The sequence below is a fragment of the Rhinolophus sinicus genome, chromosome 14 (assembly GCF_057876585.1).
Source record: "Rhinolophus sinicus isolate RSI-liver-muscle chromosome 14, RSI-T2T, whole genome shotgun sequence".
Taxonomy (NCBI): domain Eukaryota; kingdom Metazoa; phylum Chordata; class Mammalia; order Chiroptera; family Rhinolophidae; genus Rhinolophus; species Rhinolophus sinicus.
This window is the reverse complement of record NC_142514.1, coordinates 157,215,381-157,241,137: the sequence shown is the minus strand read 5'-3', so window position 1 is coordinate 157,241,137 and position 25,757 is coordinate 157,215,381. Positions and strand designations below refer to the sequence as shown.

The 25,757-nt window shown below is 34.6% G+C and overlaps 1 protein-coding gene across 9 annotated transcripts in view; it reads right to left on the bottom strand.

The window, feature by feature from the left end:
* GAS2 (growth arrest specific 2) overlaps window positions 1–25,757 on the bottom strand; it is a 133,579-nt gene that overhangs the window by 73,365 nt on the left and 34,457 nt on the right. For all 9 annotated transcript variants that reach the window (XM_088791698.1, XM_019742614.3, XM_019742609.3 and 6 more), the window contains exon 4: window positions 9,472–9,613. In XM_088791698.1, the coding sequence (XP_088647824.1) occupies window positions 9,472–9,613 (142 nt within the window). The remainder of the gene's footprint in view (window positions 1–9,471; window positions 9,614–25,757) is intronic.

The following is a 25,757-nucleotide window of genomic DNA, read 5'->3' as shown; positions in this document are numbered from 1 at the left end:
ATTTCTCAGGAAAATGCTAATAGAAAGATAATGTTTTACTTCCCAGTATTTTTGGAAGTATTATCTTTTATAAAGCAACAAAATTGCTTTAAAACACCCCTATAATATTGTCTCACATGTTTATGACACTTTTAATATTGGGCATATCATGCCTGGCCCATAATAGCCAAAAAGCTCAATGTTTGATGACTAGTAAGCAATGAATGAGATACATCTGTACATAACTTAGAACAATGCCTAGAAGAGAGTAATTATATAGTAAGTATTAAATCTCATAATATCGAGGATGATAAAAATGATGTGGTGGATGACAGTGATTGTGACAATGAATAAACTGAGTAATGAGTAAAATCTTACCTAACATTTTTAGAAAAGGCAAGAATTGTAATTGTGCTAATGTTTATTTAATTGTAAAAATAAACACTCTTACCTGATTGCTATGAAATTAAATTTAAGAGTTTATAAGCAGTATCTACACTATACCTAAGAGGTGACTTTAGTTTTGCACCAAGGCAAGTTCTAAACTAAAGTTAATAGACGGAAAGAGTATAGTAGCTATTATTCAAGCCACAAAGATCTGGGTGTAAGTGTAAGCTCTAACATTTACTAGTTGTATTATTTGGGGAGTTTATTCTATAGAGTCTAAGTTTTCTGAAGGAAAAGAATAGTGTGTACCACACAATATTTTTGTGAAGATTAAACAAAACAATATTTGTTTTTCGTGGCACAGTGCTTAGCACATAGGAAAGATTTGCCCAAGGTTAGTTTTCTTTATTATCTTTATTGTTATAAATTATTTGGTTGAGGATTATCTTCATTTAGCTTAGTCAAAATTAATTCACTTTTTTTCTATAAGCATTATTTTGTGTGTGCTTCTATCACGTACTAGTCACATACTAAGCAATGGAAGAAACCTCAGAATAAAAAAACATAACATTATTATTGGTAAATTTGTATATTTAGAGTGGTCCTATTATAATTAGTGTATTTTGAATATTTTATCATTTATAGTATATCAGAGGCAGTCAATTCTAAATTTAATAAAATTTCAGGTTAAGTAAGTCAATTTGGCCAGCATATATAGACAGATAGAAAACAAATATCCTACAGCTATTATGATTTTGTACTAAGTATAAAGCATAAGCAACAATTACATCAGGACATGTCATTTTGTGAAATACTAACCATCTTACTATTAATTTTCCTCTGTCTCTGAGAAAATAATTTAGCTGAGCCCATTTTCAATTAATTACCTAAGCTGATTAAAGTGTTGCATAATTTAAAAGATCAAATACCTGAATGCATATCTTTGTCAGGATGATCAGAAAGGCAACTTTGAGTAATACATTGCATTTGAACTAAAGCCTTGGTATTGAGTCATATGTACTATTCATTTTAATCACATTTACTGATTCCTCTTTTCAAAAATATAAAGAAACTTCTACTTTTACTGAAGTTTACAGTAGGAAACATTGTTTTTCTATTCATGTAACATCAACATAGTTTTTTGTTTTGAGTTAGGGGTAGAAGAGGGGATCACTACTGCTTTCTTTCCTCTGAACAAATTCGCTTTACAACAAATAAAGAGCTCTGTAGTCAATGGTCATTATTTTGCAAAAGGTTTTATCACTGGAGGTTTCTTTTTAAATAATCAAAACCATTTCAAAGAAAAGTATAATGCAGAACACCTCTGGGAAAAGTAACAGAGATTCCCTATTCAAAAATATGTGGCAAGAGGCTCAATCTTATAACCTAGATTCTATAAAAATCTCATGGGCATCAAATGTCAAAGAGAATGCTGCGAGCTCCAGGAATAGAAAATGAGGCCTTCCACTAAAGCAAGGGGTAGCGTTTCAATGTCACAGAATCTGCAAGAATAAAATGCATCAGACCATGAACGTATAGTTTAGTTAAATATATTACGTTTTAACAGATGAGCAAAGAAATAAAAGCATGAAAAATTGTCCTGTCCATTTAGTTTCTATACGTTAGAGGCTGACCGTTCATATTGGTTTTGAGGGAATCTGATTTTTAGATTTATACTTAGAAAAAAACATGAAAAAATGTATTTTTGGCGGTGCTTTAATTGTGAAAATATCATAAATTAATGGCTGCTCACCTTTCCAGAGTAGAGAACAGGTTCTAATACTCAGGGAGAGTGGTATCATAAAAGATACCCTAAACCAGAAGTCTGAAGCATTGGGTTCTAGAGCAGGCTGCATCATTTTCTCATCACTCAAACAAGTGTTTTGCCTTCTACTTCCTCTTCCTATGACATAATTTTATGGCTACGAGCACTTGGTACATGGTAAACACTCAATAAATGTTACTCCCTTGCTCCTTAAGTGTGGTCCACAGGTCAGCAGCTTTGGCATCAGCTGGGAGCTTGACAGGAATGCAAATTACTGGGTCCCACCCTAGACTTACTGATCAGAATCTACATTTAAAAAAGCTCTCCGGTGATGAGCATGCACACCCAAGTTAAACAAGCCTGGTATTAATCAATGCTACAATTACAATAAACATCAGTTATAATTCCTACATCTACTTTATTAAAACTCTTCAAATGTGCTTTGATATATGAAATATGCTCTATAAATGCTTAGGATGTCAGTGGTGATGATGATGGTGATGATGATCAATGGAGGGAAAATAATTCATGCATTGAACGGGCCTTTCCTGGGTATTATGGGCATTTCTCTCCTGCCAGGATCTATAAGGCACAAAGGATGCCTGCCTAGAAAGTGAAGCAATCGTCACAAACTGCTCTCTCCATCATGTGACTCCCAGTAAGACAATGCACAAATCTTTGAGTTTAAAGATTGGAGGCAATTAGGCACAGCATAGCAATTGAGGTGCCTTCAAACTGGCCTGAGGGAGGTTGAGGAGCAGAAGAAAAGGCAAACAAGAAAGAATCATGCAAGCTCATGAATACTGTGTGTGTGTGTCTCCAAATTTCTCAGGATCACTAGTCACATTAAAAATAGCCTATGACATCCATATACATCATATAAACAGGGAATTCATAATCTCGTCAGTAAGGGAAGATGTATAAAATAAAATGTAGTTAGTTGCCTTTGCCACTAAGTTAAGACTGTCCTGGAACAAGTAGTGCCTTGTTATTCCTCCAGCACCCAGACTTTACGTTAAATTAATGGATTAAGTCACTATCATTCAGAATAGCAGGAAGAGGCAAGAGTCTTTTCTAATTTGGCTTATATTTTATCTTTCTTTTTAATTGAAATAATCATACGAATGTCTAAAATTAACTAAAAGCAAAACTTTCTGTAAAACAGGGCCATGATTTTTGGAGGAAAATGGCGCTGAATTAAAATCCTAGCTGGGCCATTAAAAAGCTGTGCGACATTGGCAAGTTATTTAATTCTCTAGGTCCTAGCATTCTCATTTATAAAATGATAGTTTTGGGGACAGTAGAAACAGCAGCACATGTACACTGTTTAGCTATCAGTATTGAGCATACAGCTATTATTGTGGAAGATTATGCAGAGAACATTTTATCCTGGAAGACTTAAAAGCTCTCCACTTTCCTGATTGGACCCTAACTCCATGAAGTCCTGAAACATCTACCATTTCAAGGAGACATTTTGTTCCCTCAGTCAGATTCCATACTGTTCTCGCTTATGTTTTTCAAGCATATGGCAAATGGTTGAATGTGGAAAGAGTTTCTGAGTTCAAAAGTAAAAAGTAAATTGAGGTGCTAGTAAATCACGTACTTTATAAAAACAGGTATAAAAAACTAAAAGGCTAAAAAAAACCGTTCCTAGGAAAGAAATAAAGTGAATACAAATAACCCAGAGCTGAACGGGTGTTCTGAAATTGTTATATTACATTAATACTGATAAAATACAGCTTTTTTTTTCCCTACAGAAATACTCTTATAGTCCTCAATATAGACAACAATTAAAGAGGAGTCATCACACACTGGGCAGCAGGCATAGATTTTTTTTCTGATGCAACAGGTAAATTTAAAGTATAAAATAAAAAAGTGTCTAAAAATCCATATACAATCCTTTTTACTGTTTTTTGTCAACATCACACCAATACTGCAGGTAATTCCGTGCTTGACCAATGTTCAATAGAACAAAGGACTTTGTAAAACTGTGCATCAGAGTCATGCATCAAAAGACAGTGTCACACAGCAAACACAAACACAGAAAATAAAAAGCACATCACACACATTTGCATGCTAGCACAGCAAAGAGCAAACCCTCTTCTTGCTGAGTAGATTCTTTCTCAGAGAAATAGATGAAGAATAGTCACTGGCCTCCAAATCCTATAATCATCCAATAACATAATGATATTGACACAAGTACAGCAAGCAAAAAAAATTGTGCATTTTTAAAGAATTTCCCCCACTTCTCCCGCCCTCATCTCCCAGCTCACCAGAATACACACAAATAAAGTAAAATAAATAAGTCTCTGGGGGAAAATTAAACTAATAATGACAATTTCTAATTACTGTGCTAAAGTAAATCACAAAAAATAAATCCCCCACACAAGAGTATCACTAATTTAAGTAGTTTCTTACTTAAAATATCTTAGAAACAATTCATATAAGAGCATCAATTTTAGGACTAATAACTTAAAACTTTTTAAGACTGTGATTAAATCATGTATTTCTGGCCTTAATTTAAATATTAGAAACGAGCCATATCAAAATATTCAGCATAATTTTAGAAAAGGTATGTAAAGTATTTAACCATTGAAAAATCATTACATTTTGTTAGGAAAAATATTGATAATATAGTCTAATAACGTGTACACCTCTGTCAAACTGAAAACAGAAAATGCTTTCATACCTAGAGTCTTCTAAACATTCTTTTTGCACAATTAAAAGTAAAGTTCACCTCTTTTTATCTTTTTTTTAATTAGTTTCAGATGAACAAAACAATGTAATAGACATTTACACCCCGCTGAAGCTCATTTCTTTTAAAATAATTATTGAGGGAATATTTTATGTTGAGACTGATAAACTACACACTTGTAAATTCAAGAAAACATTCACGTTCATCTTTTTTTAACTTAAAATGCAATCCTAAATATGTTAAGGAATCTAAAGAAACCAATTATTAATAAATCAAAGACATGAAAATCTCCTCCAGTCACTGACTTTTATATCAGCATAGTTTGAACAACTAGGGGTTGTAGGTGAGCAATACATGTAGACTCTTTTTTTTTTTTTTTTTTTTTACATGTAGACTCTTAAAGTATGCTCCACAGAGCACACAAAGACCTCTGCCATCTGTTCTTGTAGCAGTATACAATTTTATAATCACTTAAAATGTCAGTTTAACCTCAACAATGCAAAATAAACCTTATAATACACTGATATATACATTTTTGTGTCCATAAATACTTCTCTATGCAAACTGGTTCAAATTGTATCTTAACATAAAATTAATTGTTCATGTTTCAGATTACATGCCATACCTGTTTACTGTCTAAAGTCTGTTGATAGGTAATTGAAGAAGAAAATGATATCATTTATAACCCAACTACTGTTTATCTTTTTTCAAATTCAACATGTATTTTATTGTTATTTACTAGGTATAAATGTGTGACATCATGTTTCATTGTACATCATAAGTTTCCCATATCCTTAAAGTCTCAATAATATTATTTTTGCATGGTATCTATGGATTACTATAGTTTGTCTAAGCTATTGCTAAATGTCATAGACTCAGCTCCCTTCCATACTTTTTTTTAACTATTATAAAACATGTTTCAGTGGACATTCTGGTGTCTATCTCTACTTATTTGGATAAACGTTGGATAAACTATTAGAAGTAGAGCAACTTAGTAACAGGGTATGAACACTTTTGAGGTCTCTGATATATAGTGTCAAACTGCCCTCCACAAGAGGCATACCGATTTCCAATTTTCTTTAGCACCGTACAGAAAATCCCATTTTCCTACATACTCCACACTAAACAGACAATTTTCTTAATCTTCGCTGATTTTTCATAGTTTTAATTGCATTTACCTTATTACTAATATGTCCAACATTTTTATATCTTTATTGGATTTTTATAAGTCTTTTTTATGAATAGTTTATTCGCGACCTTTGTCCATTTTTCTATTGGCTCATTTTGGAAACATTATTTGGGATATTAGTGAACTTATGATCTCAGAACTGATATTTCACAGAGGAAAAATGATCAAGAATGCCATAAAAGATAAATCGCAGATTATACCCTATATGTGATTGCATCATGTGTCATAGAAAGTTATCTGCCAAGAATCAAAATGACAAGAAGCATGAGAGAAGCGTATGGAATAAGTTGCTGTTCATACTCTCCAGTTCATCCCTGGCAGACCTTCCCCACCCAGTGAGACTTCTTGTCATTAGCTGTTGTGGAAAGAGAACAGATTGAGTGAGTTGAGAATCAAGATCCTCTCACAAATAATTGTACAAAAAGCACTTCAACAGAGGGTAGCATATCAGTTGCCACAAAGATAAGGATGCTTTATGCAGGCAAAGACCTTTGAACAGCGAAAGACAGAAGCCTCTTGATACACAGTCAGTATAGTGATCTACCTTATCATTCATTCAAACAGATTTTTCCCCTTCATCGGGGCATCTTTTCATTTTATTTGCTATTCAAAACAGTAGGACACAAAGGGTGCTCTTCATCTTGTGTGCTACTGAAATGAAATCTTGAGGTAGGAATAAAAGAAAAAAACCTTGCCCTAAATTCCCTTTCAAAAGTGAAGTGTGAAAAGACATCAAGCAGAGTACACAGTGTTATTGTTGCAAGAAAGTCAATTCTGCAAGTACAGAATCCAAGGCCATCAGCAGCGGCTCAATCACTTCCTCACCCACAGTGAATAATCAGAAAAATCCTAGGAGAAAGAGTTCCACTTGGGGAAATGGAATTTCTCATTGTCCTTGCTCTTATCATTAACATCTACGGGCTCAGCTGTTTCCTTTCTCTGACTAATCCTAAAGTCAATGCTATAATATTGACTCCCTTCTTCCATCTCCCCAGGGCCTGTTATCCATCACTTCATGTCCTATTCTGAGCAGCAGAAATTTCAAATTTATCTTTTCCTTAAGCAGCAAACTAGAAAGCCTAACTATTTGCTTAGGTCTGGTACTTATAAGATTAAAACTTATTTTTAAATTTTTGTAGCCTTGAAAACTTGGTCTTATTAAAGTTTCATAGATATGTAAATGCATTTTAATTGCAAGGTACAAGCTAAGTGATAATATAGAAGATAATCAAAATCAAAGATATATTAACAACATAACCAATAATTATTATATATAAATTATCATGGACTTCTTTAGAAAGTGAGCTTTTTCAAACAGGGTGAAGAAGCAGACCATCTCAAAATTCTTCTTGACATAATCTTATATACTACAGAGTATGCATTTATATCCCAGAACCATTATTATATAAGTCGCTGTAGGTGTGTTGATTCAAGATAAAATGCATTACTTATTATCTGAATGGGATTTTTAAAAGCTATCAAGGTAAATAATATGCATTCAATTCTCATTAGGACCGTGGGCAATGGTGATATTTACTCCAGAGAAAATTATTATTAGATTGACTCTTCTTGGATGCCAATTGAAAGTGGTTTTTTTGTTTTTTTGTTTTTGTTTTTGTTTTTTTTTAATCATACCAATTGAGAGCTTTATAAGTTCAAGTAACAAAAGAACTCATGGACAGTGAGAAGATCGAGACAAGATCATATTTACATTAATAGCTAGTAATCCACTCGGCCTATAGTAATCACTGAGAAATGCTTCTTTAATGAAAATCTGAACAATGAACAAATTAATACACTATAAAACAGCTTTCCCATGTGGAAGTTATTTGGTAATGCAAGGGTCCTCCAAAACTTTAAATTATGATGTTATTTGTCTACTCATGAAGAGTATACTCCTTGTGACTAAGATTTGATTATATATATATACGAATATTAGATCTTTTATATATATGATCTTTTATATATATATATGAATATTAGATCTTTCAAGAGTATGTTTTCACAAATAATTCTTCCACACCTCCTTCTTATAATCTTCCATTCACAGAATTTCTGATTAACCTGAAAGTTAAAAATCTATTTGTAAAATTAACACTGGACTAAAAAAGAGGTATATACATATACACACATCTTCCACCAAATTCGTTTTACTTTAATATGAAGAAATGACAAGAACACTCCAAGTCCATTTATATAATGAATATTCAAGGGGCATACTATTCCACATAATACGCTACTGTACAATTATTCTGGTTTATTTTTTCTTTCAGGTATAAAATGTTCTCTAGTCTAAACTCATGTATTTCTCATCTCTGCTGAGATAATTCTCAGAAACTTGATGACAATCTTTTCCATATCACATCTATTCCTCTCAGTACAAATACAAATTTCCTTAAGCACAACAAAATAAATAAGATTTTAGCTGTTACCATCAATTTCGTAGGTTCAGCAGGGGAATATTTTGTGAGGCCCAGGGGCAAAAGGCATTCTGACTATTTGGAAGGCAATTTGTATACCTGTTCTTTCTGAAAGATGCTCAGCTTACTTTGACGTTAATATTTGGTATTATGTGGTTTTATGAATTGATTTTTTTAAAGCCTCGGGAAAAAGAACCAAAGTTCTTTTTTTTTTTTCTTCCCCGCAGATGTCTCCTTTCTTCTATTTCATTAGAATGGGACTTTAATTCAAATATTCTCCATATTAGAGCTGTACTGGAGTGGAGCTTATGTAGGAGGTTTAAACGTTTAATGGCAGGGTATCAAGTAATGTTGAAATACTGAACAATGTATGTTTTCTCCCAAAGAAATGCAAAAGCTCACACTATGGTCGGTAATTGGATTTGCCAAAATTCAATCATAAAACAAAACAAGACAAAAAAACCCCACAATTACATGAGTAGGCCTAAGGCACTAATATATCTGTCTTATATGTCATCATCTTTAATTATCCCAATCTTCTTGCTTGCTTGATTTGTAACTCACTAAAAAATAAATAAATTTAAAAACTTTAGCTTCAACAAAGATAGAACTTATGGGAAACTATATTTTAATATTTCTGTAGAAGTGGAAAGACAGTAGAGCTCTCATGGCTGGAATGTGTATAGCTACTACCTTTTTACTTCAGGTTAGAGCCTGGTGGTAAAATTTAACCCTACGTTTTCCAAATATCCCCCAATTTTGCAATGTCTGTACTTAATTGTAGCTTGGAGAGAATTGTGTTATTTATGTTCCTATTCTTTTACACACAAGGCAATACATAATAAAAGGGCATGTATTTTTGACCTTCGAAGACTCATGTACAACAAACCTGAAAGTTGATGAGAAACTACAAAATTTTTAAAAGTTAACAAACTGTGAAATGACATCACACAAAGAAGTTAATTTTGATAGTTATACTGACAAAGGCAATAATTTTGATATTTTTATCAGTTAAAATTCTGAAGGAAATACATACCCAAACCTTCCGATTCAAATAGACATGTTTCATCTACCCCTAAATCTCGGCACCAGGATAAGAAATTCGCTGTATTGTCTCGGGCAAAAAAGGAGCCTGAGGGTGCACTGGCTTTGCACGGAATCTTCTTCAAGGGCAGATTCTGAAAAACAAAGAAATCTCACTCTGGTGGAATTCTGGCAAAGTCATCACAGCGACACATTACATGTATACTTAGGATGTCAACAAAATGTTCTGGGATGAAACTCCTGTTAATAAACAGGTTAGTAAAGAACTATAGAAAATGAAGTGAAATGCAAATGAAACTTAGCTGTCATTAAGAGACTATGAAAATCTGTGCCTGTAAAATATTATTGCTTTTTCAGTATCTAGTGATAAATATACATAAATCCCTTCCCGGGCTTAGATGCTTAGAGTCTCTCTTTTCTTTCTCTTCCTCTTTTTTTTTTTTTTTTGGCCTTCTCTTTCATCTAAGTATTAGTCTACCAGTATTTCTCACAAAGTATTAATAAATGTATTTCTTATTTGTGAAAGAAGAATGAAATACCAATATAGTATAAGCATCTATATACTATATATAACATATATAACATGCATTTGCATTTTTATGTGCATACAGAAACACACACTATAAAAATTATACAGAACTATAAAAGTAAAAAAGAGAGCAGCAGAATTATCTAACATCACAAGTCTAACATTATCTAACATCACCAATACCAAGAAAGGGAAATATGAAAAATCTTTTAGCAAAATAACATTCTGCCATCTCTCTTCTAGACTATTTTCTTTTAGACCATAGGCTATTGCTATATTATACAATGCAAAAATAATTCTGGTTGGATTTCTGCTATTTGGCCTTGAAACATATTATTACATTCTGCATCATTTCTCTTCTGGGATAAGAAAATGCTTAAGATAAGGGAGGATGTAAACCTCGACAGACTTGTCTATTAACAGTCTCCATAATTTTAGCCAGGAAATGTCCCTTGGCACCACACCAAGTGTTATAAAGAGTCATGTTTTCTTTTTTTTTTTTCTTTGATTGAATATAACCAGTTTCCATGGTATTCCATAAAGTCATTGAATGCGACTGTATGTGAAAGACTGAGCCATGGATTTGGAAGATCTGGGCCTCAAACAGAAAAAAAGATCAAGGGAGAAGCACTTTGTGATTTAAATTCACAGATAGGATATTTTTTTATTCACTGTGAACCAGCAAATATAAGCACAATGTTGTCAGTTGTTGAGCTCATTTACAGAGATGGTTATAAAAAATGAAATAGTGACTGAATAGTGGATTGAAGTCCCACTAACATCGAACTACTACTAGATTTCTTCATGTCCACGGATTTTATGGCTACTCAACTGGAACACTCAGTTGCTACATCACTTAAAGGTTGTGACTGTCCAATCTCAAAATCCATCTCTTTGTTACAGACTAAATTTGATTTAGGGTAGACATAATCAAAATTTTTGCATGAATACACAAATATATATATATATATATATAGATATATATATACTTCAGGCATAAATCATATATGGGATTACCTATATAGTAACGCCCTCTTAACCAATCTGGTTAAGTAATAGTTTTCAAAGAAATGCGTTCCTATCTGAATTGTAAGAACAATCAGAAAATAGTACAGTATAATATCTCCTTTATAAAAAGGTTCACAAACACCAAATAGCAGTATTTATTAAAATTAACATACACATATCCTTAAATCAAGCCATTCACGTCTAAGAATATATCCTACATATAATAGCATTAGTGCTTAAAAATGTATATTTGTTGCAACAGTGACTGAACAAGGAAAAAGAACAGAAATAAGAATATGTCAAGAGAGAGTTTATGCAATAATACCGGAAGTGCCAAAAAAATGTATACACGTGACTATTCATCTTTTGTTACTGGTATATATTGAGTATTACAATTTTAATACAGTTTTTTTTTTTCTTTTCTTAAAACGTGTATACATTTTTGGCACCCTCTCTATGCAGTATACAAATACAAGGGAACTCTATGCAATCATTAAAAAGAAGATAAATGTGTATGTATTGAACCATAAAGATGTTCATTATACACTCTTAATCAGAAACAACTAAATTGCAAACATATATACCACAGTTTCATTTTATGGTATATATGTGTATATATACACACTCAATACAGACAGCCACATATAAAGTTAAATTGCATACAAATATGCTGTATGATAAATATGAATAATGTATTTATTTATATTATGTTAATTTAGAAAAAGCTCTAGAGACATGAATAAAAATATTAGTAATTATTTTGAGGATGGTGATTGATGCAGAGAGGATCATTTACACACATTTACATAATTCCAAAATAAGTAGTAGGACTTTCAGACTTTGATTGTCTTTTCAATATTTGCAGATTAAATAATCAAAATAGATAAATTATGTCAGCCAAAACATTAAAAAAGAGTATTTGCTGAAAAAAATATCCCATGAGGTGACCATGAAGCTTTTTCTGATGTGAATAACGCAATGATCATCTTTAAGAACATAAATGGATTCAAACACTGAGCCATTTTACGATCTACCACCTTTATCCCTGGGTGGGGAAAAAAATAACTTGTGAAACAACTTCAAACAGATAAATGAATTTGCATACAAGAACTGTAACCTAGGAACTATAAAATATTTCACATAGCTAGGGCATGTTTAAGGACATGAGATACATGGTTTGTCTGGCAAAAAGGAATACAATATCCACATTGCACTAAAGAAGCTAGAGATTGATTTGACACTTAATCCACCAAAGGACACATTTTGAGAGAATACCTACAAGTGACACGTACTCAAAAACTGTTCAGCCTACTCTTTAGGAACTTACAAGTACAAGTACTAAGCATATAAATGAAAATACCATTTTTTTCTCCTTACAAGCCTGTTAGTCCTTACAAAATCATCTACATATCGTACACCAGAATCAAAGTATTTCTTTAAAATTCATTTGTATTGGAAGACTTGAAAGTTATTTTAGGACAAATAAAATAAAAGCTGGCTAGTGATATTTCATAAGTTGGGAATTCTCAATCCCGAGGAATTCAACAGAAACACTGATCTGATAAGTTGGCATTTAAATGATTTATTGAGCATTTATTTCTGTTCTGGAGTTGTTAGATTTAGTGCTTCCATTTCTGCTGAAAACTAGGAAACTAAACAGTGTGAATGGAAGCTTCATCCAATGAAATTTTTAATTTGGTAAAATTTTTAAAGATCCCCATTAGTCCAAACGAGTAATGAACGTTTATACTCAGTATCTATAAAGGTAATCACATGTAACCAGGAGTAAGGATCTCTACTTATTGGTTGAGAGCAGTAGCACATAGCGTGTAGAATGCGATATTCTTCTTGATTGCATACCAGCCAGAAAGCAAAGGGCCAGGGGTCTTCCCCGGGTTGATGTGCCATTTATGATTAAGAGTCTTAGGCCAGAAGTTTGATTTCACTTGAATTAAAGATTAAATGATTCAACAACATCAGTACTCAATACCTTTGGAACTTAAAAAAGTTTTTGACACATTTTACACAAAAATATAAAGTTCTGAAAAACCTTAGCAATTATCTCTCTTCCATTTCTATGATTTTTAAAGAAATTTGTTAATTTCTGGCTTCTCATGAAAATTCTGAAAGAAAAAGTTAGCTCTGAATCTTTTCTTTAATATCAGTCAATAAAATAAAAACAACCTAAAATATTGAATACAATCAATTTTCACCTTGCCAAGGAAATCTTGAAGAAGAGGTTTAGAATAGAGAACTGCCTTGAGTAATTATGGAAGTATGTACTTGAATAGCTGAAAAATTGATCACAGATATGGAGAGGAATACTTCAGATCTAAAGCAGTGGGGATTCTATAGAGAACCTCCACACATAGCTCATCTAATATCTCTTCCATATTAGTGGTCCCTTTACTGCTAAGCACTCCAAAGGACTACTACAGTATTTAAATTCTATATCATCTTTAATTATTTACTTATATTAGTTTTTTCTAGACAATGCTGTTATATATTATGTCCCCAAAACTTGATTGATGAATGCATGAATAAAAGGTTAAACTTAACCCTTCAAACTAGATCATAACCAGCATGAGGGCAGGAGCAAACACTCTGTATTAGAGTTTTTACATTCCCAAGGAATGTGTTTCCAGGGCCTTCAAACTTCACTAAATACACAATAAAATTATACATAAAATGCTTCCTATAAATTAGGAAATGCATAACTGAAACATTTAAGTAACACCTTCCAACTATTTTTGAAAGTTACTGAATACACAGTGATGAGTAGTGATTAGTTGCCAAGCTGAACTGAGATTGGGTAGATATCAAGGCTCACTTAGTCACTAGCAAGGGTCATGTTACTATACTCTAGCCTCCATGTTGTGAAATTCAGTATTTCACGTTAGCAAAATGAGAAATGACTACCAATAAACCATTGGGATCATGTATATGTAGACAATAGGGTGCATATTAATTCTTCTAATACCAAGAGTCTTATGTTTATCTTTTTATCTCTCAACAGGAGTGACCCAGGGGTGATATGTACTTTTCACCCCTAACATACTTACAGATTGAATGATTAACATGTAAGAGAATGATTTGAATTCCAGAAGTGTCCTCCCCATGCCCTCATGCAACAACCAATTTAGGTTGCAATAAAAAGAAAAAAATTAAATTTACTTCTAAAAGCTTTTAATTCAATCAATTACCATTTAGGTTAATCACCTGCTAGGGCTTTGGAGTCTAAACACCTGACCTCAAACTCAGCTATGTCCCCTTCTTGCAATGATATTTTGGACAAACCATTCTATATTTCTGTGCCTAAGTCTCCTCTTCTATTCAATGAACACAGAAACCATGCATTTCATAGGCTATGCATATATGAGTGTGAATTAAATAATATAAATTAAGTGTAGAAGTAAGGGTTCAAGAAAGGTTATCATTGTCATCAATGCAAGTGAAATATACTGAATTGTCTAGAATTTCCTTCTCTCATATTTTCTTGCAAACATTTCATTTTTTCTGTTACGGGTACAAGACTCAGGAAAAAACTGACAATTTACTTTTATCTTCACCCTAAACTTGAGCCTCACCTTTAGAATAGTTTTGCAACAGAACTTTCTACATAATGGAAATATTCCATATCTATACTAACCATAATAGTAGCCACTAGTGACATATGGCTATTGAGCACTTAAACCGTTGTGTGACTGGAGACTAATTTTTAAATTTTATTTCATTTTTATCAATTTAAACTTAAATTTAAATAGACACATGTGGCTTGTGGTTATCATCTTAGATAACACATTCATAACAGGGAAATTAAAGATATTATTTGACATTTAAGAGAGTCCAAAATTTGACCACTTTACTAGTTTCCCTCTAACTAATACTGTCCCTATGTCTTTCAACTTCCATCAAATCCAATAGTTGCCCCTTTATATAGTTACTGAGACACACAACTATGAAGTCAGGCAATGAAGTCTGTGAACTCATCCTAGAAAGTGCTACATACTTCATTGCTGAATATCACTATGGTCACCTTCGAAGTACTCCCCTTGGGAAGCTATGCACTGATGCCAGTGCCTACTCCACCCTTCAGAGCAATTTTGGAACTCTTTTTTTTCTGGAATGGCCATCAGAGCTCTCATCATATTACCCTTGCTGTCCTGAATGTCATCAAAATGTATTCCTTCCAATATTTCCTTTATCTCCGGGTAAAGAAAGAAGTCATTGGGGGCCAGATCAGGTAAGTAGAGAGGGTGTTCCAACACAGTTATTTGTTTACTAGCTAAAAACTCCCTCACAGACAGTGCTGTGTGAGCTGGTACATTGTTGTGATGCAAGAGCCATGAATTTTTGGCGAAAAGTTCAGCTCATTTACATCTAACTTTTTCATGCAGCTTTCTCAGTACTTCCAAATAGTAAACTTGGTTAACTTTTTGTCCAGTTGGTACAAATTCACAATGAATAATCCCTCTGATAACAAAAAAGTTTAGCAATATCATATTGACTCTTGATTTGGACTGAGAGAACTTTTTTGGTCATGGAGAATTGGCTGACTTCCATTGTGCACTTTGATGCTTTGTTTCAGGGTCATATTGGTACACCCGTGTTTCATCACCAGTGATAACATGGCTCAAAACATCGTCTTGCCTCTCCAAAAGGTCTTCGAAAACTTCTACTCTCCTTTGCTTTTGTTCATCAGTGAGCTCCTTTGGGACCATTTTTTGCACAAACCCTTCTCATGCCAAGATTTTCAGTTAAGATTTTCCTAACTGTTTTTCTATCGATGTTTACTTGGTCTGCTGTGCTTCTCAGTCAGCCGATGATTTTGACGCACAATTTGACAAATTTTTGCAAAGTTTTCGTCAGTTCTGCTCATTACTGGCTGCCCTGACCTCTGTTCATCAGTGACGTGTTCTCTCTCCTCAGAAAAACATTTAATCCATTTATACACTGCTGTTTTGTTCATTGCACTATCCCCATAAACTTGGACTAACATGTCCCTGATTTCACTTCCACTCTTGCCAAGTTTAACAAGAAATTTAATGTTTGTTTGTTGACCTAATTCAAGCTCAGACATTCTCATGATGGCACGCAAAAACACGCAACAACAATCATGAACACCACTCAGTAAGACACCACCACACATCGACAGAAACACAGCTATGAGACACTGATATACCAAAGTTATAAAACCTTACTGAGCTATTTGTACAGTGCTGCCAACATAAGCGTGTAGTAGCCAAGTTCGCAAACCTAATTGCCGTACCTTGTATATTACCTCCAGCGAGGAAAAACAAAGTGGAGTGGTTACAATCACAAATTTTAAAGCTAGACTGCCTGGTTTGATCCTGAATTTTCACTTATTAGTTGTGTAAGTTCAGGCAAGTAACTTCACCTGTGAAATGGCATAACAATAGCATCTACACCATATGGATACTGAGATGGAGCTAGGAGTTTATATGGGAATTTTGTGAAATAATGCCTGGCACATAGTAAAATTTAAATATGTGTTTGTTAGAAAACTGAAGCAAAAGGAAGTTTTAAAAAGTGATGTAAAATTCAGCCTTGAGCTTCAGCAAAATTCTTGAGGATTTTAATAAACACTCACACACATAGGCACAATCACAAAAATATCCCTCATTTTCATTTAGATATCCTGTCATCCAGGATATTTATCATGTCATTACACAGAGGGTGCCAAAAAAAGTATACATATTTTAAGAAAGGAAAACTGTATTAAAATTGTAATATTCAATATATACTATTAACAAAAGATGAATACAAGTCACGTTTGACTTCTGCACTTACAACAGGTGCTAACAGTGGTTACCATCAGCATCCAGAAACTTCTGATTATGCAGAACTACTGCTTGACCAATGTTGACCAGAGTGTCCACTTGTATACTTTTTTTTGGCACCCCCGGTATATCTTCAATTATCCTGCACTTTCCAATATAGCTTTGACACCCTTACTCTAAATCCTTTAATATGTTATGACTGAAGAAATGCAGAAAACTTCACAAAATGTTCCTCCTATCTTCAGCCTCAGATCTCTCCAACCCAATCTGTATATATCATCATCATATTAATCTTAAATTTAATGATCTCAGTTTAGAGCTCACTGCCTACAAAACAAGACAAATGTTTCAGCTTTGCAGCTATGAGGATCATCAAATTCATAAGTCCATGTGCCTGAGCTCTCCACATAAACTCTACACATCAACCACGTTGGTCTATTCACTATCCCTAGAGTATGCTTGTATGTTTCCAACTTCAATATTTGGCTCATTAACTATGAATTTATATTGCATTTGCTTTCAAATTCCACTGCTTCCATGCAAACTTCCCCAAGCAGTGTAACAAAATGACTTGTTTCCAAAACCCCTACTGTCTATATCAGCAGATGTCAATACACAACAGTGTGTTTCAATTGGCTAAGATTTAAGTCTACAGATGTTTGTGACAGAAAAAAATTATTAATCTAACAGTTTACAGTTAAATATCTTTTGTAGATTATCTCAGTTAAGGCATATTCAAGGATATCTCTAGGATGTTCCCTTACTCATTTGCTTATATTTATCTTGAGCAAAAATGAAAGGAGCAGTGGAACAAGGAGCCCATGGGGTTCATAAGCCTTGGGTACCCATGGGGGTATATTGCACATGTGCATAGGAATCCGTGATCTTTCCCCAATCCTACTCTACCCCTGCCTTTCCAATTGCAAAATAAAGCATCACCATCCATCCATATCTTCTCATATGAAACCCTGGACAAATACCCCTTACCATTTCTATCCAGTTGATCACCAAATCCTGCCAAGTCCACGGAAGGGGAACAGAATATACCACCCCAAAATGCGCCACCTGGACATATTGATTATGTTTGAATTAAAGGTACTTGAGAAACAGCCAGTACAAGAAGGACACTCTGACCCTCCTTTGTCTCCCTGAAAGCAGGAGATAAACCTCCCATGTGACATGCTCCTTTTCTGTATCAGGAGGGTAGAAGGCATCCTTAACACCAGGAAATTTAGGGCCAAGATGGCCATATAAACAAACCTTGTTACTTCCTCACCAATTTACTACCCCTTTGTTGTGTAAATTTTTCATAAATTTATTGTTTCTTTGTCTAAAAGGTATAAAAGCTTCCTGTCTGATCTCTTCTTTGAGACTTACATTTTTATGGGGCTCCCATATGTATGAAATTATTTTTTTTTCTCCTGTCAATTTGCCATATGTCAATTTAATGATTAGACCAGCTAAGGAACCTAGAAGTAAAGAAGGGAAAATTTTTCTACCCCTACGCTGCTAAGTCACAATATATTTCAAAATATATACTTCTTTTTAGTATCACTGCTACCATCCTAATCTAAATGGCGATTATCTCTCACCTGACCTGGGCAATAGTTTCTTAAGTGGGGTCCTTAGTTCTATTTTCACCCACCCTTCCAATCTATTCACCACACTGCTAGTGTCATCTTTTTAAAAGATTGTATCACGTTCCTGCTTAAAACACCTAAATGGCATAACATTGTTCTTAAAATAGATGCCAACATCCAACAAGACTTAGTTGTGGTCTCATCTCTTGATGCTCTAGGATTATGTACGAATATCCAGTCACAATCACTTTCCTTTAGTTCCTCAAGTTCAGCAGGCACTTCCACATTTGGGGGTTTTCACATATTTGGAACATGCTGGGTTCCCTCCTCTGTCTGGCGAATTCCCACTCCTGCTTTAGAATAATGTAGAAATCCTTTCTGCAGGCATAGGTTAGGTCATCCTTTTAAAGCCACTCATGAGCTTAAAGTCTCCCACACTTATACACAACATAGCTGTAATTCACTGTTTGCCTAACTATTAGCTTAATGTATTCGTCCCTCCTTTCTACTCTACAAGGTACCTTGACCGACATATTTTAGGTGTTCAGTGAATATGTGTTGAAAAATTGATTGAATGACATCAATATATGTTATGGTGATTACAAAGTCTGGGAACTACTCGTATGTATCATTTATTGACCACTTATCATTGATTTCTGTATTTTTATACGTTCCTATTTTATTTACTTAAATAGACTATAAGTCCTTTGAGCGGAGACAGTAATGTTTTATTCTTCTTTTTATTTATCAGCATCTCGAACACAGTTAGCACTCAATAAATGTCTACCAGTTGAAAATTCTAGAAGAGCACCTTTGTAAGATATTTTATATCATATGATCAGGGAAGGCATCAGCCAAAAGATGACATTTGAATGGAGACCTGAAGGGAATGAGGGGCAAGTCATACACATATCTGAAAGAATGCTCAAATGAAATAGAAAAGCAATTGCAAAGGCCCTGTGGTGGGTAGGACCTATTTGTTGGGTTCAGGGAACAGCAAGGAAACCAGTATGGCTGTAGCAAAGTGTAGTCACAGGAAAGTAGTAGGAAATGAGATTAGATAGGTACCTGGGACCTTATAGGCAATCATGAAGATTTCGGTTTTTACTCAAAATAAGTCAAGGTGCCATTGGAGAACTGTGAGATAAGAAGTGACATGATTTGATTTAAGTTTTAAATTATTTGATGGTTTGATCCATGTTAATAGTTTACTGTGACTAACACAGAATAAGCACTTAGTAAATGTTTAAATGTACTTAATAAGTTGGTTTATTATCACATCACATGGCATTCATTAAGTCTGAGAAAAAAGATCAGATATCTACATTCGATCTTTAAACAATATTTAAATATAGCAAATATGATGATAAGGAACAAAATATGGTTTGGATCCTCATTTATAGTTTACAATATATATAATTGATACATCTACTTATATATACATATTTACACACACATTTATTATGTAAGTGAAAATATAAAGATTAATCTCTTTATAATCCCACTATAGTTTGTTTAAAGCCTGTATACTCTGAGTTTTGTATGTTTATGACAATATTCCTCACTAGGTTGTGATCATCTAAAACAAGAGTTCTTGCTGGATCTGGGAGGACCATGAACTTGAAAAATGTGATTTTTCTTTTTACTCTCCTCTCACTGAATTTTATTATTATTTGATTATGAATGTAATCAAACTACAACAGCTTTCTCACCAAAAGAAATTACAAGTGTTTTTATTATACAGTATAAATGTTGCAGAGATCTGGAAATATTGAGATTACTTTCTCCTGTACCTGAAAATGACAATATTTTTAGAACATATGCCAGCTTAATTTTAAAAACAATATATATACAGCTGAACTGGTTGCATTTGGAGCAGACAGGGATCCAAAATGGTGGAGCAGACAGATGCTGTGCTTGCCTCCTCCTGTGCCCACACTGGAATTAAAACTAAATTAAAGAACAAACAACCTGGAGAACCATATCAAGTCTAGCTGAGCAGAAGCTTTATAACTAATGATATAAAGAAGCAACTAGTAGGAAGGGTTTAGCTACAGAACGGGCCAGTCCCACACCTGCATGTGGAAGTTGAGAATCAGGATGGCATTCTCAGCCACGGAGGTCCCTCCAGAGGAGCAAGGGACCTCAGCCCCACACTGAGTTCCCCAGACCAAAGTACCAGTGTCAGGAAGAGGAGCCCCCACAACATTTGGCTGTGAAATACAGTAGGGATTCTGACCATCCAGGTGAGAAAAAAGGCTGCAGTAAACACAGAGGCCCTCTTAAAGGGCTTTCTCACATGCCCTCACCCTGGGCTCTGGCAGAGAGACTGCAGCTCAGGAGGCATCAGAGACATACAGGGAGAGATTGAGTTATGAGGCTGCAGAGTGAGGACTAGAGGGATAGTTGCCATTTTCCCTGTGTAGAGTCCTTCTCCTGAACAGGTCGCAGGATAGCGCCAACTTTCCTATGTTGAGCCCTCCCCCACAGGCCAAATCTGAATCTGCATTGGCCTCCCTCACCCTGGTGACTTCCTGAAACCCTGCCTCACCCAACTTGCACAACACCAGAGGGACTTTCTCAGCCAGCAGCCAGCCCCGCCCATGCTGCACTCTTTCTTGAACAACTATCTGGGGTCTATGGGCCCCAGGAGGGTGGTGACTGGCCTAAGTATGCTCCAAGACTTTTGCTGAGTAGCTCCAGGCTCAGTACTGGCATCAAACCAGAATCTACATTAACCTGGTGAACACCACTCATTCCACTCTGGTGATTCCCTGAGACTCCATCTCATCCAATTCCCATATCACACTCTATCAGTGGCTGAGCCTTATTGGAGCTGGCACACAGCAGCAGGCCTCAGGCCTTGGGCCTTTAGAGAAGCTACCCTAGGTCTGATACTGGTGGCAGCTATCCTCGGTTCCCCAAGTGGCCTTTCCTACATGTCTCCAGTTCTAGCATAGGCAGCGACCAACTGCACATCACTTTGCAACTCCAACCAGGTAGTCCCCAATCAGTCACAGGCAGTGGCTGACCAGTGCCTTCATCAGAGACCCTCCCAAGAGGTCTCAGAACCAACATGCCTGGAGGAGGGCTTCAAACCACAGCAGAGCACCACCCAATTAGACCCACAAGTGGTACACCCAAAAGGCAGTCTCAGCAAGCACCAGAGCCCACTGGGGTGAATCCCGCTCTGTGGGCTAAGTCCCCCACACAGCAACCTATAAGTGTGGATGTGGCCAAACTGCACAGCCAGTCAGCCTGCGAGTCAATCCCACCCACTGATGTGTCAATAGTAACCAAGGCTCAACTATAATAGGAGGGCACATGCAACCCACACAAGAGACAGTTTTGGGGCACCTGCTGCAGGTGACTAGGGAGACTGTGCCACAGCCCCCCTTATTACATAAAGCCACCTGGCCAAGGCTGGGAGATGTAGCAGATCTACCTAATACATAGAAACAAACACAGAGAGGTAGCTAAAATGATGAAACAAAGAAATATGTCTCAAATGAAAGAACAGGAGAAAAATCCAGAAAAATAACTAAATGAAATGGAGGCAATCAATCTACCAGATAGAGTTCAAAACAATACTTATAAGGATGCTCAAGAAACTTAATGAGAACTTCAACAGAGATACCAAGTATAAAAAAGGGCATAGAGACCATAAAAAGGAACCAGTCAACCAGTCAGAAGTGAATACAATAATTGAAATGAGGGATGCACTAAAAGGAATTACAAGCAGACTAGATGAAGCAGAGGATCAAATCAGAGATTTGGAAGACAGGGTAGCACAAAACACCCAAACACCAAATGAGAACAGCAAAAAAAGAAAAGAAAAGAAAAGAAAAGAAAAGAAAAGAAAAAAGAAAGAAAGAAAAGAGAGAGAGAGAGAGAGAGAGAGAGAGAGAGAGAGAGAGAGAGAAAGAAAGAAAGAAAGAAAGAAAGAAAGAAAGAAAGAAAGAAAGAAAGAAAGAAAGAAAGAAAGAAAGGTCCAAAACTATGAGGCTAGTTTAAAAGACCTCTGGGACAATGTCAAGCATAACAACATTTGCATCATATGGGCACCAGAAGGAGAAGAGAGAAAGCAAGGGATCGAGAACCTATTTAAAGAAATAATGACTGAAACCTTTCCTAACCTGGCAAAGGAAATAGACATATAAGCACAAGAAGTGCAGAGCGTCACAAACAAGATGAACCCAAACAGGCCGACACCAAGACACATAATAATTAAAATGGCAAGTTAAAGACAAAGAGAGACTCATAAATGCAGCAAGGGAAAGGCAACCAGTTACTTCAAAGGGAGCTCCCATTAGATTGTCAGCTGATTTGTCAACAGAAACTTTGCAGGCAAGGAATTGGCACTAAATATTCAAAGTGATGAAAAGCAAGGAACTACAACTAAGACTACTCTACCCAGCAAGGTGATGATTTAAAAACTGAAGGAGCAATAAATAGCTTCCTGGACAAGAAAAAGCTAAAGGAATTTGTCACAACCAAACCAGTATTATTACGAATGTTAAAGTGACTTCTTTAAGAAGAAGAAGGGGTGGTAATAAAAGAACATAAAGAGGAATAATAAAATACCAATAACTATGTAGCTATCAAGAACCACTTTGAATGCAAATGGATTAAATGCTCTAATCAAAAGGCATAGGAGAGCTAAATAGATAAGAAAACATGACCCATATATATGCTATCTACAAGAGACCCACTTTAGATCAAAAGACACATATAGACTGAAAGTAAAGAGATGGAAAAAGATATTTCATATAAGTGGAAACAAACAAAAAGCTGGGGTAGCAATAGTTATATTAGAGAAAATAGATTTTAAAACAAACACTATAATAAAAGACAAAGAGGGACATTACATAATGATAAAGGGATCGATCCAACAAGAGGATAAAGTCCTTTTAAACATTTATACACCCAGTGTAGGAGTACCTAAATATATAAAGCAAATATTGGCTGACAGAAAAAGGAGAGATTGAAAGTAATACAATCATAGTAGAGGACTTTACACCCCATTGACACCAATGGAGAGATCTTCCAGACAGAAAATCAACAAGGAAATATCAGCCTTAAATGACACACTAAAACAGATACATTTAATTGATATTTTAGAGCATTTTACCTCAAAGCAATAGAATATGCATTCTTTTCAAAACACATAGAACATTTTCCAAGACAGACCATAAGTTAGGCCACAAAATAAGTCTCAATAAATTTAAGAAGATTGAAATCATATGAAGCATCTTCTCTGACCACAATCGTATGAAACTTGCAATCAATTACAAGGAAAAAACTGAAAAATACACAAATACATGGAGGCTAAATAGCATGCTACTAAATAATGAGTGGGTCAACAATGAGGTCAAAGAAGAAATAAAAAAAATACCTGGAGACAAATGAAAATGAAAACACAACAACCCAAAATATGTGGAACACAGAGAAAACAGTCCTAGGAAGGAATTTGTAGCAATTCTCAAATACCTATCTCAATCCTATCTCAAGAAACGAGAAAAATCTCAAATAAACAATCTAACCTTACACTTAAATGAATTAGAAAAAGACTAGCAAACAAAGCCAAAAGTTAGCTGAAGGAAGAAAACAATAAAGATCAGTGCAGAAATAAATGAAATAGAATCTAAAACACACACACACACACACAAAACAAACAAACAAACAAACAAACAAAAAAACCAAGAGATGTATGAAACCAAGAGCTGGTTTTTCGAAAAGATAAAATGGATAAACCTTTAAGACTCATCAACAATAAAAGAGAGAGAATCCAAATAAATTAAATAAAAAATGAAAAAGAAGAAGTAACAACAGACACCACAGAAATACAAAAGATTATGGGAATATATTATGAACAATTATATGCTACCTAATTGGATAATCTGAAAGAAATGGGTAAATTGCTAGAAACATTCCATGTTTAAAAATAAGACCTAGCTGGACAATCAGCTCTAATGAGTCTTTTGAAGCAAAAATTAATATAAGACCTGGTTATATTTTACTATAAGACGAGGTATATAATATAACATAATATAACATAACATAACATAATATAATACCGGGTCTTATATTAATTTTTTGCTCCAAAAGACACATTAGAGTTGATTGTCGGGGTAGGTCTTATTTTCAGGGAAACATGGGACAATCTTCTAAGACTTGATAAAGAAGAAAAAGAAAATCTGAACCAACCAATTATTATCAACAAGAAATAAAATCAGTAATCAAAAAACTCCCAACAAACAAAAGTTTTGAACCAGATGGCTTCACAAGTGAATTTTACAAAACATTCAAAGAAGAATTAAAACCTGTCTTCAAACTATTCCAAAACTTTCAAGAGAAGGGAAAATCCCAACCTCATTTTACAAGGCCACCATTACCCTGATTCTAAAATCAGACAAAGACATTACAACAGAAGAAAATTATAGGCCAATATCTTGATGAACATAGATGCAAAAATCCTCAACACAATATTAGCAACCCGAATTCAGTAATATACTAAAAAGATCACACACCAAGTGGGATTTATTCCTGGGATGCAAGGTTGGTTCAACATCCAGAAATCAATTAACGTGACACACCACAAACAAAACGAAAGATAGAAATCATATGATCATATCAATAGATATAGAAAAATATATTTGACAAAATCCAGCATCCATTTATGATAAAAATTCTCAGCATAGTGGGAATAGAGGAAACATGGCGTACATAACAAAGGTCATATATAACAAACCCACAGCTAACATCATATTCAATGGGAAAAAGCTAACAGCATTCTCCTTAAGATCAGGAAAAAGACAAGGATGCCCACTTTTGCCACTTTTATTCAACATAGTATTGCAAATCCTAGCCACAGCAATCAGAAAAGAAAAAGAAATAAAAGGCATCCAAATTGGAAAGGAAGAAATAAAACCATCATTATTTGCAGATGACATGAGACTACATCTATAGAGACAGTCCAAAAGATTCCACCAGAAAACTATTAGAACCGATAAATGAATTCAGTAACATAGCAGGATACAAAATTAACATTCAGAAATTGGTTGCATTTTTATACACCAACAATGAACTTTCAGAAAAAGAAATTAAGGATCCCATTTATAATTGCATCAAAATAATAATAATAGTACAATACTTAGTAATAAATTTAACCAAGGAGGTAAAAGACTTGTATTCAGAAAGCTCTAAGACACTGAAGAAAGAAACTGAAGAAGATACAAATAAATGGAAGCATGTACCATGCTCATGGATAAAAATAATTAACATCATTAAAATGTCCATACTACCCAAAGCAATCTATAGATTCAATGCAATCTATATCAAAATATCAATGGCATTTTTC